This window comes from Platalea leucorodia, assembly GCF_965183815.1.
Source record: "Platalea leucorodia genome assembly, chromosome: 18".
Taxonomy (NCBI): domain Eukaryota; kingdom Metazoa; phylum Chordata; class Aves; order Pelecaniformes; family Threskiornithidae; genus Platalea; species Platalea leucorodia.
This window is the reverse complement of record NC_138840.1, coordinates 5625987-5644771: the sequence shown is the minus strand read 5'-3', so window position 1 is coordinate 5644771 and position 18785 is coordinate 5625987. Positions and strand designations below refer to the sequence as shown.

Below are 18785 nucleotides of genomic sequence, written 5' to 3'. Positions count from 1 at the left end.
TGAAATCAGGAGATGCTCTTTTTTTTCAGTAGCACCTTGAATCACAGAACGCTTTGGGATGGAAGGGGCCTTTGAAGCCCACCCAGTCCATCCCCCTGCCATGGGCAGGGACAGCTTCACCCAGATCAGGTTGCTCAGAGCCCCGTCCAGCCTGGCCTTGAAGGTTTCCAGGGATGGGGCATCTCCCACCTCACTGGGCAACCCCTTCCAGTGTTTCACCACCCTCATAATGAAAAATTTTTTCCTTATATCTAGTTTAAAACTCCCCTCTTTTAGTTTAAAACCATTCCCCCTTGTCCTGTCGCAGCAGGCCTTGCTAAAAAGTCTGTCCCCAGCTTTCTTGTAGGCCCCCTTTAAGCACTGAAAGGCCACAGTAAGGTCTCCCCGCAGCCTTCTCTTCTCCAGGCTGAACACCCCCAGCCTCAGCCTGTCCTCACAGCAGAGCTGTTCCAGCCCTCTGATCATTTTTGTGACCCTCCTCTGGACCCACAATTCAATTTTTTGTCGAATTTTAAGAAGACCCAGCTGGCGTAAGCCAACTTTTGAGCTGCCGGTTTATTATGCAGATGAGCTACTGCAGAGTGCGTATGCAGGTGCTAGAAAATGTACCAGCCGTTGTCTTTTGCATAGTAGAGATAGGAGAGTTTGGCCTAAGCCAGCTCTTGTAGGGGCAATAGCCAAGATCTAGAGAGGAGGAAAAAAACACACAGTCTGTTAAAGTAACCGCTCTGCTGTCTGCCTTTCCGCTCCCTTCTCTGCACTCCAGCAGCCGTGCAGAACAGACAAGAGACTGCAAAGAGGAAACGAAAGGAGAACAGCCCGAAAAATCTGCTGTAAACGCTAAATCTCTACTTTTACAAGAAATGTGGTGCTGGATGGTATTTTTGAGAGAGAAAAACCCCGGGTTTCATTCTGTTTTCACTCGCTGTGGCCGTGCTGACATTGTGGCCTGAAACAAATTAAAAACACGCCCCAAGCCCCGTGCTGCGGTTTCGCTGCACCAGAACAGCAGGCTGGTTGAGGCTGCCCTGCAAGGTGGAAGGGGCCAGCTATCATCTCAATCGTACTTTTTTTTTCCACCCAGTCCCACATCCGCTGCGCAGGAACGGCTCGGCCGGCAGCACCGCGGAAGGGCTGGCAGAGCAAAGCCTTTCTGCTGGTGAAAGCACCGGGCTCCCGCTGCACCTCAAACCAGCGCGCCCAGGCTCTCCCTCCCCTTCCCAGGCGTCGGGTCGCGTTCAGCCACGCTCAAACCCCTGAACCCAGCGGGACCAACACACACATTTCTTTATATTTTTGCAATCTTTTCTTTAAAGAGACAACAGTGACAGAGGACAGCAGAGCGCGTGTGTGCACGCTCGGCAGTGTGGTGACACCGGTGAATTCTGCCTGACAAGCTACGCACCAGCGCCATCACGGGCTAATGCTCACGTCTCTGCTCTACCTTTAGCAGTAGAGAATCACAGATGTGATACAGGATCACCTAAAACATGAGACACTTTTAGATTAATCCCATTTTCCTGCCTAAGAACTGGAGATGAAACATGGAGTTAGTAATTTCACCTACCCAGACGAGGTACTTCAACACCAGAGCAGTTTTAAACTAACAAGTAAGAGGGTGCCCAGAAAGGCTGTGCTGCAAGCAGATTATTAACTAGAGCAGACCCTGTGCCTTCAGTCAAGGCAGAATTTTCTGGTTTTTAAGCAGGCTTAACACCCTCTTGTTCCTACTCCTGAGGTCACTCGTTCCAGCATCTGCAGTCCCAGCAGCGCAGAGACACACACTGCAGCAGCTCTCAGAAACCATAATTAGCTTGCAAGTCTCACAGGCCTACAGGTTTTTGGCAGGGCAGGGCAGAATAGCTCTTTGTAGCTTCCTTCGTGCATAGATTAAGTGCTTTTCCTCTGGATATGCTGGGGGAGTCTCGATTACATTTAAAATTCACTGAAATGTGAGACACCAAACAGGAGCCAGGACTCACCAGTCCTGGGAAGGTGCAGGATTTAGAGTGGAGCTGAGGGATGGGAGGTGGGATCGGGGCTCAGCAGCAGGGTCCTGTGCAGGGCAACTGCCGAGCCAAGCGTAGTGAACCCCAAGCGAGCGTAGCTGCCCCCGAGCAGACACGGAGGGCCGGCCGGAGGAGCAGCGGTGGTGGCCCTCTGCTAGTTGTGCACGTGGCAGTTGTGTGCTACCACGCTGCGTGAGCAGCCCCCAGGGGAAAGAAGTTTTCCTTGCATGGGCTTCAGGACCAGCCTGAGGCAGCGCAGCCAGGAGGTCACTAAGCTGTACCCGGCCAGCTGGGCCAGGAGGGCCCCAGCCCAAGGCAGCTGCATGAGCTGCTGTTGGAAAGACAAGGAGGAAAGCTGCTGCTGCTTCAGTGCGCTAATGGAAGGGCTTTCCCACCCAACTAGCCACCCAGGAGAGGGGCACAAGAGGAGACCTGGCTTTTGCCACACGCTTCAGCAGCCCTTGTGCACGATATTGGCTTAGGTACAAAGGGCCGCTCACGAAGTACAAGCGAGGCACTGGGCCGGTAGAAATTCATCCTCTCCAGTTGTAACCCTGAAGAGGCTTGAACTGGGACTGGGAAGCAGGTGGAAAGGGTGCTGTAGCAGTGGAAAGGGGAGAGCATCCCACGGAGGAGGGCATCCCGCAGGGCAGCTGCTCAGATCCCCCTGCCCTGCGGGAGCTTGGGCAGGGAACCAGTGTCAGCGCTGTGACCAGAGGTATGAAGCAGAGCGCCGGCTCGCCGCGCCGAGAGGGAGCCCCACGTCCCCCCATGGTCAGGGCCTGCCATTCACTGAGCAGCTCAAAATGGGAGGAGTCGTCCCTGGGCAGGACGCCCGCGCAGACGCCCGCAGCCTCTTCTCGAAGCAGAGTGCGCGGGAACGTTGTGCTGCAGGACAACGGGAGCAGAGACCGGAGCCTGTCAGCAGCCTGCAGCCGTGTTTCGCTCAGAGGCCTGGGGTCGCCCCGTGGGCGGGAGGCACCTGCACAGGGGGAGAAGCAGGCACCTGCAAGCGTCACCTTGTTCCTGGGACGGGGCCGTAACAGAGGGCGTTCGATAGCAGCCTTGGCTGAAGTCAGAGAGAGACAGGGATCCTAACGAGCGCTGCGGAGCTCCGCTGCAGGAGGGCAGGCTGCGGAGCACCCCGACTGCGGAGCACCCCGACTGCTGCTTACCCCCAGAGGGAAGCTGAGACCCTGTAATTCAGGAGCAGGACCACCCCGCATGCCATGAGCTTCAAGAGCGGGGCCGGAGTCACCTGCCCAGCGCTGTTGATGTGAACTTTGCCATCCAGTTTCAGACAGCTAGCTTTCAGGGTAGCTGGGCAGCACTCCTGGTAACAGGCAGCCTTCATCCCACCAGCACAGACTGGTTTGGCAGCCTTGCAGGCTCTGCTACATCCCGCCATGTAATTCAAGCCCATCTTCTTCATCTGGAAGGAGGAGAGAGACATTAGCCTGGGGGTCCTGCCAAGCCTTTAGTATTCACGTTACAGGGGTGCACCCCGGCTCCTGGGCACGTCCCAGCTCATGAGCTGTCCTGCTTTTTAGCCCCAAGGCCATACCTCACAGAAGTCATGCCCGACGATGCATCTAGCAACACTCTTCTTGCCTTTGAAACATCCCTCCCCGTGACAGGAGAACGCTGCACACACTTTCCCCTGCAAGAGAGGGCCAGAAGAGACACCGTATATTCATCGGTCTGGAGAGCAGGACTCCCAGGACAAGAACTGAACCTCAGACAGCCCTTCTTTCCCGAGGGCTCCTTTCTAAATCCCCCTCTGTTCTTGGTCTTTGGCCACTGCTGTCTCAGGCATTTTAGATAGAGAGAGAAAAGACTAACAGCGCCCCGTCTGCAACTGCAGGAAACTTCAGTGAAACACCAGCGTAGCAAACGTTTCAAACCTCCTTTTCCTTCCTCTTAACAGGGCCCCGCAAAGATAAGCGCCTTCCCCTCGCCGCAGGCTCAGGAGAAAGGCTGCAGTGCCCCGTCGGTCCCCGCGCCCTCCCTGCGGCGGTGAGGAAGGCTCACCACGCAGTCGGTTCAAACTGCTTGAACCGACGGAAGCGCTGGGCTTGGGAAAAGGCTTGTTTGAGGGGGCTGGTTACAGATTCTTTCCTTTCAAAGCTCGTTAAGGATTTGTTCCCCTTCCAGAGGCAGCTTTTGACCCTGTAAAGCAGGCGCAGGAGGGACCTTTCCCTCTCCCCCCGCTCAGGTGGGAGCTCAGCCATCCCAGCAGCCGCAGCCCTCAGGAGAGCCCGCGGCCGCAGCAGCGTCTGCCCAGCCTGTACCTACATTTCGGGGGGGAGCTCGGGGGGTGGTGGTGGTGGTGGTGGTCGTAGGCGGCACAGTGGCGGGTGGCAGGTCACCTGCAGACACACGAGGAGCCCTGTGAGGCTGCGCCCAGCACGCAGCCCGCGCAGAGCCCTCCACAGCCGCACACGGGACAGATTCACCAGTGCGGCTCACGCTGCGGCCGGAGCTGCTGGGCCACCCCTTCCCCTCGCCCCAGCTCTGGAGGAGAGCAAGCCCCAGAGGCTTGAGACGTGGCGACGGAGCCATGGCCAGCCCTCTGCAACGGGGTTCTGCCCACCCATCTCCCTCCCGTGCAGCAGGATTAACCTCAGACCCTCAGACCGCCGCCGGGGACCCTGCGGGCAGTTACCGTAGGAGCTGGCATTGAGCTGCAGGCAGAGCGGGGAGCCGCAGCATTCCAGGGTGCACTGCTGCGTGCTCACGCTGCTGTTGGTCCTGCACATCTCTGTGCCACACGCGCTGCTGCACCTGGCTGTGTAGTTCGTGCTGGAGAAACGATAAAGCTGCAACAGCAGAGCCAAAGAGAAAAATGCTAGGAGCATGAAGAGATGCCATTACAAAGGAGCAAAAAATAACTGACAGACTGCAACAGAGAGAGAGGAGGGAAACAGGAGATTGACACAGACTTAATAGTGAATTCCCGATATAAAGAAAGGGAAAACAGACTTTCCCTACCACAGCCCCCCTGCGCCTCCGTCTCAGCGAGCTCCGTACCTCGCAGTAAGTCTCATTATGGCAGGTCACCGTTTCGTTGGCATGGGCCTCGTCCTGGTAGCACCTCTCCCCAGAGCACTGAAAGCTCTGGCAGGTCAGCTGGAGGGAGAACACAGCGGGGTGTCACCCTGCAGCGAAGCCTCCTCGCGCGGCACCGCGGCACTGTCCCCAACCACGGCCTCGCCGTCTGGAGGGGCTGCCTCTGCGCACCCGCCCGCCATGCCCGAGGTGCTCCCCTTCCACCCCAGGAGATGCTCTCATGGGACTCCTGGCTCCTGCGAGAGACCAGCAGGCCTGGAGACCCTGTCCATGGGGCAGTAACAACCCGGCCAACGGCCCCCTTCCCTTCCCTTTCCCTTCCCCTTCCCTTACCGATGTTTCTTCTGTACTGTTCACAGAGGCGTTGGCGGCCACCGAGGCGTTGGCGGCCACCGAGGCGTTGGCGGCCACCGAGGCGTTGGCGGCCACCGAGGCGTTGGCGGCCACCGAGGCGTTGGCGGCCACCGAGGCGTTGGCGGCCACCGAGGCGTTGGCAACTGCGCTGTGCTCTGGAAGACACAAAAGTTCCCCCTTGGTGAAGAACACACCAGCCTCCTGCTCAGCAAGCCCTGCATCCCCTCCTGAGCCTCTGCGTGGTCCAAAGGCATCTGCGGGAAGCATCAGTCACGTTGTGGTGACGTGGGTGGCAGTAAGTGACAGGATGTCCCAAACAAGGCCTGTTTGCAGCCAGCGCCCGGGCAGCCTGACAGCAGGTCGGAGACAACAGACTACCACAGCAGCACAGACAGACGTTGGAACACCTTCTCCCTCCCCCTTCCAGCCACACCGCATGCGAAGAACAAGCTCTTCTGGGGTAAACACCTTGAAAAAAGGTTCCTCAGTGCAGCTCCCTCCTACAGAACACAGCCTGGAGGGGACAGGGATGAAGTCCCCGTTGCACCACGCTGCCTTTGCCCCGCTCCCCACAGGAGCCCCAGGTTTCCCTTGGGGTGCAGAGCTCACCTGCTGTGGCAAGAGGGTCCTGGACACAGAGGTGCAGAGCCAAGATGCAGAGCAGCAGACCTGGAATGGAGGGGGGATGACCGAGACCACCGCGCCTGCCGCCCGCTTTACCCGAAGAGCCTCTCCCTGGCAGCACGGGCAGTGCGCCCTCAAAAGACCAAACCCAGCCCCCACCAGCCTCCCTGGAGCAGGGTGGTGGCCAGTTCCCCTCCGGGAGGTCGTGCGGAGCCCCACAGACACACCTGAGGTCAGGGACCCATGCTGGCCACAGGGGACCAGCCCTGCTGCAGAAAGACCCCCGAGCTGCCCAGAGCCCTGGGTGACCAGTGGCCACCCCTCACCCAGGGAGCCTCTGGCACAGCCTCCGACAGCTGGGGCAGGGACAGACGTCCTGGGCACGCCGGGACGGACACCGCTCTCCTCGCTGCAGCGGAGCCCCTGTTACCTTGAACGGAGGGGACGAGCCATCGGCAAGCAGCCATCTTCATCCACCAGCCACCTCACGCGGGACCTGGCAGGAGGAGGCACGGTCAGAGCTGGGCAGCAGGAGGGGACAGGCCAGCAGGCACTGCCGCCATCACAGCGGCGCGCGGCTCGGGATGAGGCGGCAGAAACAACATCAGGACAAGTTACATAAAAGAGACTTTTCCTGTTCAGTTTTTTTTTTTGAAGAAACCTTTCTCCTAGGAAATTCTACAGCCTTTATTCTGGACGCCACGGGACACCAGAGAAATCCAGGTTGCTCAGCAGTCCGTTTTTGGTCCCTGTAGTAGCAGGACACGCTTTTCAGGCAGGAATAAGCGCCTGGCAATAACAACACCCACCACCAGCACCTCTGAAAACTGCCGTCCAGGTGGTCTCAACAGGCTTTCAACACAGAAATCATCTAACATATAAATAACCAAATAATTCAGCACCCTCGTCACTGTGCTTGCCTAGGCTTCAGGGAGCAAGAGCCAGGCCCTTTCAGCCACAGCTGCAGCCGGAGGCAGCTGAACAAGCGCAGAGGGGGCCTGGGAGCTGCCTCCCCCGGACTGAACCCCCTGAGCCACCAGCGCGGTGCTGGCCAGCACGGTCACGCGCTCCGGCAGCAGCGGGTGCCCGCTCCCGAGGGCCGGTTGCCTCTGCCCTGCGGCTCAGCCCAGCACAGCCTCCATCCCCAGCTCCCGTGCCAGCAGCAGCGCACCCAGCGCAGGGCACAGCCGCACGGCTGAGCGCGAGTGCGGGCTCCCCCCAAGAGGCTCGGGGCTCCCCTAGGACGCTGGCTGCAAGCACCTCTGGGGAGAGAAGGCAGCTGCCGGGGGCTTGCCTGGCTCCTGCCTGCGTTGCTGCTGAGCACCGCGGTCGGCTGCCGGAGGGTGCAGGGAGGTGCGGGGCAGACACCCCAGCGCAGGTCTGCACTCTACCTCCAGTACGAGCCCCAGGGCCGCAGCACAGTGCTGCAGGCAGCCGCGTGCTCGCAGGAGCGGTGCTCAGCCGCGGGGCTCAGCCCCAGGACATCCACCGTCGCTCCCTCCCGAGAGGCTCTCCAAAAGCACGGCGGCTGCTGCAGCCGCCTGCCGCTGACGGGGCCCAGGGGCGCAGCAGGGCTGCTGGCGAGCAGGAGCCCCCCGGGGAGCCACACGCTCCCGTTGGTGTGGTAACCCTCCACTGGTGCGCACAGGCAATACGCAGAGCTGCAGGCAGCTGCCAGGAGCACGCGGGCAGGGTAGTTACGGATGACGCTCGGCACCGCGCAGCAGTTTGCTGATGCTGTCGCAAATGAAGATGCGACCCACCGGCAGCAGCACCCATCACGGGAGGACCCAAGCCCACCAGCCCTCAGAGCTCAGGGCAGCAAGAGAGGCCCTCCATAGCCCTTGCTGCGGATGGACAAAGTCTGGTGTGAAACATGCTCACTTCCAGACGTGCCCATGCAACAGGCCCTCAGGACCTGGCACAGAGCAAAACTAATAGGCCTATTAGTTCTGGCACACAACTCATGTGGAACATAAACCGGACCATTTACAGCCAAAGAAGCTTTCCCTAGCCAGAGGTGGAAATGCTCCGGATCATAAAGAGCCGTTGCGCTGCCGACGCTCAAATATTTCTGGTTAGCTCACGATAAATAGTCACATCCTTCCCACCTGTCCCCTCCCTGCCAGCCCACACTGCAGCCCCCCAGCCCGGGACGGCGGCACGCACATCCCTTTCACGCAGGATTTCCCAGCCCTCACGCTGTGAGCGGCTCGCTGCCCGGACTGCGCAAGGAAACCGGGCGGCACCTCTGGGCAAGCGACGCGGGCCGGGCAGACGGGGCAGGAGGCAGGTCTGCTGCGAGAGGAGCTGCCTGGCAGAGCTGCTGCAGCGGCTTGCTCCTGAGGGCGGGCACGGGAGCCACCGCTGCTTCACGGCAGGGAGAAGGGGATTTCGCCAACAGCGGCTAGGCTTCACGACGGAGCGGGTCCAATGGAGAGAGGTTTCCTGCTGCAAAGCTCCTGGTTACGTCCTTGCTTGTGCCTCCACGCTGCTGGCAAGGCCTGACTACAAAGAGGCATCTGCACAGCTTCTCACCCCCCAGCCCCTTGCCCTGCCGCTCGCCCCCATGGTTTGGGAAATTCCACCTGCTTTGGTGCTTCCCATGACACCCAGCTCTCCGGTGCAGGAATCTCTCTGCTTTCACTCAAGATCTTTACCTGTTTAGCTAAGCAAACAGTGGAGACGTGACTTCCAGCAGGCTCCATAGCCAAGTTCTCCAAGGAGAACTGTAACACTCCCCTCCCGCCTCAGGATTTAGGCCCAGTTAGCGTTCCCCGAGGACCTGGAATGGCTGAAGCTTGCACAGAGACCACTGAGGCTGTTCACTCCGAGTGGAAGAGAAGCCAACGCAGGCTGGCGTCTCTCTCGCCTTCCAAACCGGGGCAGCCACCACGCAGGCCGGGTTTGGACAACCTTACTGAGCCGGGGGCCGCTCCAGCACAGCCCAACCCAGCTCCGGGGCAGGCTAGGAACCAACGCCCACCACCACGGCCTCGTCCCAAGGAGAACAACCCTCCCCCAGGGCAGGGAAAGGAAAGAGCCCACAGCATTGACTCACCCTGTCCGTCTGCTCCCCGCAGCCCCAGCGAAAGCCTGGAGCCGCTGCTAGCGGTGGAGTCTGCGAGCACCGACAGCAGCTGCGGCACCGGCCGCGCAGGCTCGCAGCCCGGTGCCAGCAACCGGTCCCACCCCTGCCAACCACCAGCTGCGCAAACCATCACCCGGGGGAAGCGTTTGTTACCTGCTGCTCCACGGCACCTGGAGATGCAAAGGGCCCTGCACAGCGACAACAGAGAGAGGGGGGTTTGAGGCTGGAGATGTCGCACAAGCCAACTCCATACCAAAATGAAACCCACCCGAGGGGCTGGAGGGGGCAGGAGGGCTGCCGCAGTGCTGGAGGAATTACCATAAACTCTCAACCTCTATTATTAATTCCCCGACAAAATCCCAGTGGCCAAACCTCCACAGGGAGACAGACCCGAGGTAAAAGCAGCAATGGAAGCCAAATACATTTGTTTTGCAAAGGAGCCCACAGAAAACCACGTGCTTACAGCAAGATACAGTATAGGACCGTTACTCGTTGTCAGCATGCAACCTTCACGTGCGCTTTACAGAAAGTCAATTCTCATCATAAAAGTTTCCATCAGAACGGGAATAAGAGAAAAGCAATTGTTGCTGACAATTCAAACTGCATAAAAAGCATTGTAAAAATACCGTAATCAAATCTCTTCCTTCCAGCATATGAAAGGAGACAAGTTTCTCAACATTTCCTAAATTAAAACCAGTTTATTCTTCAAGGGGGTTTTTTAATATAAAATAACGTCACAAGTCTGCTTTTCACAAGGGGCGTGCTAGAAAGTGATTCTATAAAGTATCCTTGAAATCTATATTCATGCACATAGAAAATCCAGAAACAGAAGAAGACTCAGAGCTGCTGACAAATATCCACTTGCTTTTCAGGTGTGAAATCCTTCACTTGGGAAAAGCTACAGCAGCCCTTGACGTTTCAAGTCTTCATAGGTCTTTTTATTCACCACGTTCCCGCTAGAATCCTCGTATTCCTCCTAGAACGGAAGGAACAGTTGAGAGACACCTGGACACAGCCCGACTCGGGCTGTCCTCCCGCGTTTGAATTTTAGCTCCAGCAGCACCTGCTGAACACGACCACCCTGTCGGGAACCTCCCTACAGGAAGGTGCGCAGGGGAGCTACCAGCAGGCTCCACGAGAAGAGAAGAATTACAAGCTGTAATTAATGCAGGCTGTATTTCCCCGCATACTGTTGAAAACTGGTTTGAGAGAGAAGTTTAAAAAAAGGCACTAGTATAAGCAAACACGCTGCTCACAACGGTTCCTTTTTCTTCTCAGAAAGCAAAGATGACGCTGGCGCCGTAAAGCAGCGTATTAAAAGATTCTGCCACAAAGGGCTGAGGCTGCGCTGTCAGAACTGCTTCCCAATACAGCACAAGAAGTGCTTTTCCTACATCGCCACTAACAGGAGCTGGGCAACCAGCAGCGTACGTTCCTGCTTATCGCTCCAGCACGCAGGGGACTCTCAGAAATTCTCCTGACGGAGCCAGACAGTTGATGCAAGGTAAACGGAGGGTTCCCACGCACCCAGGACTAGAGACATCCAGATGCCTCTGTAACATCTCACCTCTGTGTCGGGCTGCCATCTCTCTGAAGCCTTCTGTTGTTTCAGCTTTGCCCACACTGTAAATACAAAGTCGTACAGGATCTGATGCCATTTCCCTTGAGAAACTAGTTTTTAATCTAGTAAAATATACACACAAGGTTGTTTTGTTTTGTTTTTTTCCTTTCTTTTAAAACACCACCACTTCAGCAGTATCCAGGAACGTATCTAATATCCATTACAAATGTATCATTCCCCTGTACGGTTTACTGAAAGGCACAAGAACTAAAGCAAACAAGGCTTTAAAGTGATCATTCAGGATGGGACACAAGAGGCAAAAGTCCAAAAACACTACTTCAGAGATACAGCTCCAAAGGTAATAACAGCTTGTTTGGGAAATCAAGGCTTTACCTGTTTGGTCTCTTCTAGGCAAGAATTAATTTCCCTCCAGGAACCATAACGTGTACCTGTTAACCTAAGTGGGGCAGAGTCAAGAACCACCCTCCGCATGAGGCAGCCTCCTCAGAACGTCAGCGCAGACGAGCTGCATTCCGTTATAATCACTGTAAGTCCTAAGTACTGCAGGCTTTCAAAATCTGCCTGTAGGCTCTACCATTTCTGAAGGTTTTTCTGGCTTCCCCATGAAGATGTTGACGAAGATCAATTAAGTAAGAGTTACACGGGATGATGTAGCCACACTCTGCCTAAAGAAGCGGTGGCCCATTGCACTTGGCTGAGATTTCATACACAAAGCGTCACAGCCAAAACAGCCGGCAATGAATGAACACTTCGCTGGCAATCCCAGCAAGCATCTACGCCTGCAGGTATCCAACAAAGAAAAAAAACCACTCTCCTTTTGAGACCTGGGAGGGATGGTCCAAGGAAGGATCATCCCGCTTGCACCAGGTTTCTTACCCTCTGTCCCAAAACCAGTCTCTGGTCACAGGCTAAGACAAATTTTTGGTGAGAGCTAACATGAGCGTTCTTACGCCACACGTTCCCTGTTCTGCCGTCACTACTTACACGAGACTGCATCCTCAATCTGCGTGACGTTGGCAAAATGCGCCGTGTTGGGAATGCCCAGGCATCTCATCCCGTGAGCGTGCCGCCACTCCTGGGGAGAAGAGGCAAGAGGTCAGTGGGTGAGAGGGAGCGCCGCTTCATCCGCAGTGCAAAAGGCTGAAAGGCATAGTAACAACCGGACAGGGTGAAACAAATACTATCAAAATACAAATCTACCGGTCCAAAAAACCTCTATATAAATATTTTTTCTGTATTTTAGACAGTAACAATACGCTGGCAGTCAATGGGCACTCTGCACCAGTCAGACCTGGATACTGGAATTAGTGTTCCAACAAGAAGGGACCGTACAGAAATTTGCAGAAGAGATCTTAGCGTGCCCTCGGTCATTTATAGTTCCCATCGCATGGCCCTGCAGCATCAGCCCAGACCCGCATTTTAGAAGTGGAAGAAGTGCCACTCGGGCACTCCGGCGATTTACTACTTACTTCTTATAAAGATTACCTGAACATAGTGCCGATGTTTTTGTAGCAAAACGTTACTTACTGCAAAGTGACGCTGAAAAGCTTTCGGCCCTCGGTAGGTGTAGTTACCGCAAATCTCACAATTGTAGTTGATGTTTAAACCATGTAGTTTATATAACCAGTATGGGATTGGCTGGCAAGCAAAGAGAAACAAAGATCAGGCCAAATGGCACGGCAGGTTCAAACAGAAGAGTAGTGCGAAGTCACTGACATCTCCTGCTTTCCCAGGCCTGACAATCTCAGTTACCTTGCCATCCCAACCAAGAGGCAGATTTTTAGGATTATAAATGATTTCGTTTTCTTCATCTTCACTCTCACTCTCACTGATCTGCTCTTCCTCCTCCTCCTCCCTCTCTTCCCCTGTCCGTGCTTGCTTACGCTGCACGTTCTCGTGAGTGAGGTGTCTCTGTTCCTAGAGCGTGAGAAAAGAGAAGGAATTGTTCACACAACATGACAACAACAAAATAAGGGCAAACTCTCGCACTGTGAAACACTTCCTCAGTGTACAGAGGGAGGGGAATGGAAGAGGCAGTACGAAACAGAGAACTCTCATTTTATTTAGCCCAACAACTTAAGTTTTTAATATAACGCTTCCTACTTCCAAAGAATGAAAAACTTGTACTACCGTTAGCACTTCCGAGATGACAAGCTAACAGCAACAGCCACCTTGCTAAAAGCAATCGCCCCAAACTGAAGCAAGGACTTCAGGTGAGCATCGTGGCAGAACAAATAAAGGTTTGCAGTCCCCTGCGACTTAGGCATAAAACAGAAGTTATCTACATCGATGTGGTGCTTAGAAGAGGAGAGAGAGAAACAAGACAGGCTTCCCCAAGGGAACATGTGGCCTCTGTGTCTGGGTCTGTTCACAAAAGCCTGCCAAATAATTAGCTAATGGAAACATAAATGTAATCCATCACATTCTACTTGCTGACAGAAAAAGCTGTCCGCTAACACGCGCTTTAAAATGTTACGACTTTGAACATGAAAATAACTCTTCTGGGCCTGCTGTCTATGAAAGCACTGGGTAAAGGTGTGGATGGCCTTCCAGTCACTATCTGACAGCTCTGAAATAAAAAGCTCAAAAGACAAAATAAAATCCTTACCCCAAGAACTTCTACATACTCATAAATCTGAGCTTCCAGGAATGCAAGATCTTTGTTTCTTTCAGTGTCTCTGGAAATAGATACAGAAACTTTATGAAGTCCATTCCAGAACTGCAAACATCGTGTGTACACTGAACTAAAGACACATTTGACTTGTAAGCAGCGAGAAAACAGAAACAAGCACCAAACTGCTCGTGTAAACTAAAGTGCACACAAACCATTCAGCTCTGGTGTCTTCCATTTGGTTCAGGACTATTTGGTCCAACATGAAAAGCTTCTAATACTCCAACAGCCTCTCTGTCACGACTATACCAGAGTGATGTCTACAGAACACTTATTCAAGTGAAGAGAACACCACCAACCTGAGAACGACCTCTAGGAACTCACCTTTTGCTTCCTTTCGTCTTTGGATTCTTAGCAAACAAGGAAGGATCGAGTGCTTCTAGGGATTTGCCTTTAGTGCTGAAGAGTCTCTGGGCACGCTCTTCCAGAGTCCTGTGGAGAAGTAGGGAGGAGACGAGTCCAAACCACAGTTTTACATTTCCCGAGAACTATTTGAATTCATCCAACAAAATTCCAAATTTAGCTTTTAAGAGATCACGAGATTTCCTACTATCTTTGTCTTCATTCCTTAAGCTAAATTCTTCTCTACAAGAGACTTCAGAACAGGACACTTTTCAAAACAGCAGATCACAGTATCCCCTGATTGGTTTTCAACGTTTTGTCTTTCAAGCATCATCAAAGTAATTCTTGTACAATGGAGACGACAAAATAAGTATCCCATAAAGGAATGCAAGACAGGAAGACCTCAAAAACTGAAAAGGAACTGTGAAAAGACTGCACCTTACCCGCCACATTTTAGTCCCAGGGCCAGTAAAGCTGATTTTAATCTGTCCAGTCCCAGAGAGGCCAATTCCTGTTCAATTAAAGTAAATCACAGTAAGAGAGAAGCTATTCATCAAATACAACGTGGATGTATGTCCACTTTAACTCATTAAAAAAGAAAAAAACCACGAACAACGAATAGCACTCAAGAAAGGACTGTCAAGGGCGCACCACTCCTCACGGGAAAAATGAGGAATGTGACAAATCTAAACCCAGATCTTTCAAGTTACATCCCTCTAATGGGAAAAATTAAGTCATTGGCATAACCAAAGTTTTATTCAGAGAGCACAAGCCAGAGGTGAAAGCGCAGCAAGTAAAATTATGAAAAGAACCAAAATCACTAAACTTCCACCTGCTCAAAATTTAGCACTAAGTGCAGAGCGCTGAAAACATACCTCCCAAGAGGAAAATGCCGAGAGATCCAGGTGGGCTCCAGCGTGAGTGAGGGCACTGCTGGTCTCTTTCTGCCAAAAAAACCACGTGCAAGATCTCTGTGACCTCCTGCAACACTTCATGCAATATAATAGTCTAACCTCAAGAAAAGCAGTTTATGTCACACGGAAAAATTCTCTCACTAAACTGAGCAATGGAACAATAGAAAAGGTACAAAATAAGCAAACCTTAAAAACGGTTTGTTTCAAACCGGTTACGTTCGTTTTCAAATTCAAGTTAGTATTAAATTGCATCTTTGAAAAATAAAAAATAAAATCTAAGATTAAATTTTAAAATTAAACTTAAAAAATAAAATTTAAAAATAAAATAAATTTGCAACGACACACCTCGCTATTAGACTTAACCTCAGCGACCACTTCACGCACACGATTCACAGAAAACCCGTCACAAACACAGAAGCATTCACACGGGCTTAACAACTGCTCACCGGCCAGCCAGGGAACGTGCCGTTTTCCCACTTCTTCTCAAACTCAGTCTGAATTTTCCCAAAAAGTTCATTCTGGTCCAGTAACGGTTTCACTCGATCTGTGTAATCCTGTAGGTACTCAAGAAGCATTTCAAGGTACCTGGCAGAGTAAGCACGAGCACAGGTAATTCAATATCAACCTCTAACGTATTTCTCTAACCACATCTTTGGAAAGTAATTACCCTCTAGTACTCCAAAGGCAAGTCGTCAAGATTACGACAGCTTTCAACACACGATTTCTAGATGCAGCAGTTACAAGGATAAAGCAAGGTCCTTCCACAGAGTAGAAAGTGGCTTTCCACACTTTTGCTGCGCTGCGTGTTTTCTCAGGGCTCAGACACACGACTGAGTTACTACAGCTCAGTCACCCAACTTACATCAGTTAAGTTTGACTGGTAATTATATTCTTAGCAGCTGTACTCTTAAGAAGCAAAATCCTTCTCATCCACTGTCATAAAAGAAGCAGGTAGGCAAAAAGGCTCACCTCTTATACTCAGCATTTTTTCTCTCCTTGGGAATATCGAAGAGTTGGTCAAATGTGGATAAGTAAGTGATATAATCCAATTTCTAAGAACAAAAAAGTTGGAGTCAGCCTTGACACACATGCAGCCAAATTAACATCCAGTTTCCAGTTACCAGACCAGAAGAAAAGCACTAGCTCATGCCATTCTTCTGGACTGCAGAGCCCGGGGCTCTCTGTGGGCTAACACGTTGCCTTAGTCACCTATCAGTACTTGGCAGCAGAAAACAGAGGCTTTTTACAAGGCCATCGTTACGTTAATGATAGAGAGAGATCGACTGAAGAGAACAAAAGAGGAGAGCTGTGAAGCAGAATTCAGATGCTGTCAAGCTGTATGTGCAAAGTCCCTTTGAAATAGCTATTTGGAAATAAACTTATTTACATAAGGAAAAAAAGACAACAAATAACCATGACCGAACCGAAGAAAAACCCCTCGACTTGAAGCGCTGAAGTTGCCCAGACACGTGCAGCCACTTACCTCTGATGATTTGAGATTAATGTACTTGAGATAACAATCATGCAGATCTAGATATCGTCCATACCCTTCCTCATCTGTGAACTCCACCAGATCTGGAGCAAAGATCATGAAGAGCTTTATTATGAGCTTCACCTTCCCTACTTATTATACTTTATTATTATTATTTATTATACTTTAGAACTTGAAAAGGATTAACTGCGGACTAATTTACGGTTAAGGAAGATGTTTACAATGCAAGCGGGATGCTCATTGATCAGACACCTGACTGCTTCTCTGTGTAAGCACAGGAGAACATTCCTCAAGAGCAGCACCGCTACTGTGAAATGTGCCGGGGGCTGCAGTTCAGAAGAATTTAAACGACAAAAGAACAATTTTCAGAAGTCATTTAGTAAAAGGGAGGTGGAACTCTGAAACATGCAAAACAGATCAAACAACTCACTAAATAACGCCTCTCAAGCGAGCACCATATTTTCACTTAAACTGGCCTCCGAGGAAAACTACAAACTTACTTTGAGCTTCTTCGCTCGGGTTGTCTCTGGCCTTCAACAGTTCCTCAAACTCCACTGACATCGGAACACAGATCTTCAAGAACATACAGAAAAAAATGATTACTTCAGCTAATGTCCCAGAATAATCAATATAAAATCACAACAGGTCGCAAACAATAGAACTGCTAACTGAAAAGGTATCCAGAGCATTTCTTCACCGTTACTTTTGCACAAAGAAAAAAAGTCTGACTTTAGCCAGCATGAGAAAGGCAGAGCCAAACGCCCGCTCAGCGGCAGAACGTTCCTGAGCTAACGCGCAGCAAGCAGAGAACACAGTCAGCAACTTGCATCTTCTCCTATTCATATCGCTCTCACAGAGCTTACACGCTGCCTCTGAAGCACCACCTAGCCTCAAACATCTTCTCTCAAGTGACATTTTAGTGTACTTGATACTCGTATATTAAGGCAATTAAACCGGGGGGAAAAAAAGTCTGTTTATTGTAGGAATGAGGTCCAACAGACCACGAATCACCTATTCTTATGAAGTAGATAACTACTCACCTCATTTGGGTGCTTCCGGTGAAATTCCTTAATTTGTTTCAGTCTGTTGTAGAATTCCGCAAATTCATTTGGCCCTGAAATGGCACTGAGTTCTTCTTTCCGTAAGCTACGAGTTCGTGAAAAAGGACAGGTTACAAGTGGAAAGGAAAACACGTTGACACTGACACAATCTGTTTCCAGGTCTAGTGCTGCATTTCGATCCCCCAAAGCTCCAGTAAGACCAACTGCAAACCTCTGGAAGCCACATCAGATCTCAGTCTCCACTTACAAATCTTCAAGGCAACTCACGGCCTCCCCCCACGACTTAAACCAAGAAAATAACACAACACGTATAGCCAGCCCGTATACATTCAGTGCACAATCTGGGTCCTGCTCGAGCACGTTTAGTCTCCAAAACGCGATTCCTGGTCTCACACCCCAGCGTCACTCCCCAGATATTTACAATTCACTTAAAAGGGCCCCCACGTTCTCCATCTGCAAAACACATTCAGCAGCCGTTCAGGTGCACGCACACCAGACGAGGTGTTTGTACAAGCACTCACCCGTCCTTGTCGTCATACAAATCTCTCAGGTTGCCGCTCACTTCCATGTACCTCTAAAAAACACAAGAAAGCCCCAGGTGCCGCGGGGGACGTTACCGGGGACGAGACCCGCCCGCTCCCGGGCGCTCCGGCCGCGCTAGGCGGAGGCCTGGCCCGCCCCCCGCTGCTCCCGGGGCCGCCGTCGGAGCCCACCCCAGGCCTGCCGGGGCCGCCGCCCGCCCCCAGTCCCGCTCCCGGCGCACTCACGTCCTGCATGGCCCGCGTCCGGTGGTCCGAGTTGATCTGGTCGCGGAGCTGCGGGGAGAGGAGCGGGGTTAGGGCCGGCCCGGGCCGCGGCCGCCCCCCGCCCCTCCCCGCGGCCCCGGACGCACCGTGGACTTCTTGGTGAGCATCTCCTTCACCATCACGTCCATGAGCCGCTCCCGCTCCTCATGGTACCGCCGCTGCTGCTCCAGGATGGTCTCCATCCTCCCGCGCCCGCCCGGAAGCCGCCGCTCTCCCCTTCCGGTCCCGCCTGCGCCACGCCGGAAGGATCCGGCACGGCCTTGTGTCCCGCGGGAAGGTTCCGGCCCCGCCCGCGCCCGCCGCGGAGGTTCCGGCCTGGCGGGGAGGTTCCGGCCCGGCGGCGGCGGCGCTGGGCCGCGGTGCGGAGCGGGGCGGGGCGGGGGGCGGCCCCGGTGCCCGGTGCCGGGAGGAGAGGGGCCAGGCCCGGTGCCGGGCTGCCAGGGTCGGGCCGCAGCGCACGGCCCGCAGCGGCGCGGCCTCGGCCGCCTCGGGGTCGCCGGCAGGAGGCGGCTCCGGCCCGGCCGTGCCCCTGCGGCCCGGAGTCACCTCAGGCCGGCGGGTCCCCGGCCCCCGGGCCGGTTCCTCTCGGTTCCTCCGGGCACCCTCACGACGAGCCCCGGGCGTCACCGCCCGGCCCGGGCCCGGCTGGCTGCCGCGGCGGGGCTGTGCCGCCGGCTCGGTCCCCGGCCCCGGTGCCGCAGGCCGGTGGCCCCGCCTGCACGGCGGCTGCTGAGCGAAACCCTCCGGAGCAGGAGGCTCTGGGGCACCCA

At 53.6% G+C, this 18785-nt stretch overlaps 2 protein-coding genes across 6 annotated transcripts; both read right to left on the bottom strand.

Moving 5' to 3' along the window:
- Nucleotides 1-1396: 1396 nt before the first annotated feature.
- Nucleotides 1397-6523, bottom strand: LOC309598800 (uncharacterized protein; the record flags this gene model as incomplete). The annotated part of the gene is made up of 8 exons (XM_082329744.1): nucleotides 1397-3441; nucleotides 3574-3669; nucleotides 4305-4378; nucleotides 4675-4828; nucleotides 5040-5138; nucleotides 5412-5587; nucleotides 6042-6101; nucleotides 6487-6523. 8 exons carry the CDS (start codon nucleotides 6521-6523, stop codon nucleotides 3181-3183), a joined length of 957 nt encoding a protein of 318 aa, XP_082185870.1. The 3' UTR covers nucleotides 1397-3180.
- SF3A3 (splicing factor 3a subunit 3) lies at nucleotides 5505-18354 on the bottom strand. Of its 5 annotated transcripts, none has more exons than XR_014230095.1 (19): nucleotides 18102-18354; nucleotides 17977-18024; nucleotides 17731-17783; nucleotides 17189-17294; nucleotides 16649-16721; nucleotides 16140-16231; nucleotides 15626-15708; nucleotides 15103-15241; nucleotides 14618-14686; nucleotides 14186-14253; nucleotides 13725-13832; nucleotides 13338-13407; nucleotides 12482-12646; nucleotides 12257-12367; nucleotides 11714-11804; nucleotides 10715-10770; nucleotides 6284-6552; nucleotides 6042-6101; nucleotides 5505-5587 (listed from the first exon to the last, which is right to left on the bottom strand). XR_014230095.1 is itself a non-coding variant. In XM_082329330.1 (17 exons), exons 1-17 carry the CDS (start codon nucleotides 18195-18197, stop codon nucleotides 10046-10048), a joined length of 1506 nt encoding a protein of 501 aa, XP_082185456.1. In that variant the 5' UTR covers nucleotides 18198-18354; the 3' UTR covers nucleotides 9516-10045. The 5 variants fall into 5 exon arrangements, 1 of the variants encoding a protein (XP_082185456.1); XR_014230096.1 differs by having other exon boundaries at nucleotides 6487-6552; XR_014230094.1 differs by having other exon boundaries at nucleotides 6042-6552.
- Between the last annotated feature and the right edge of the window lie 431 nt (nucleotides 18355-18785).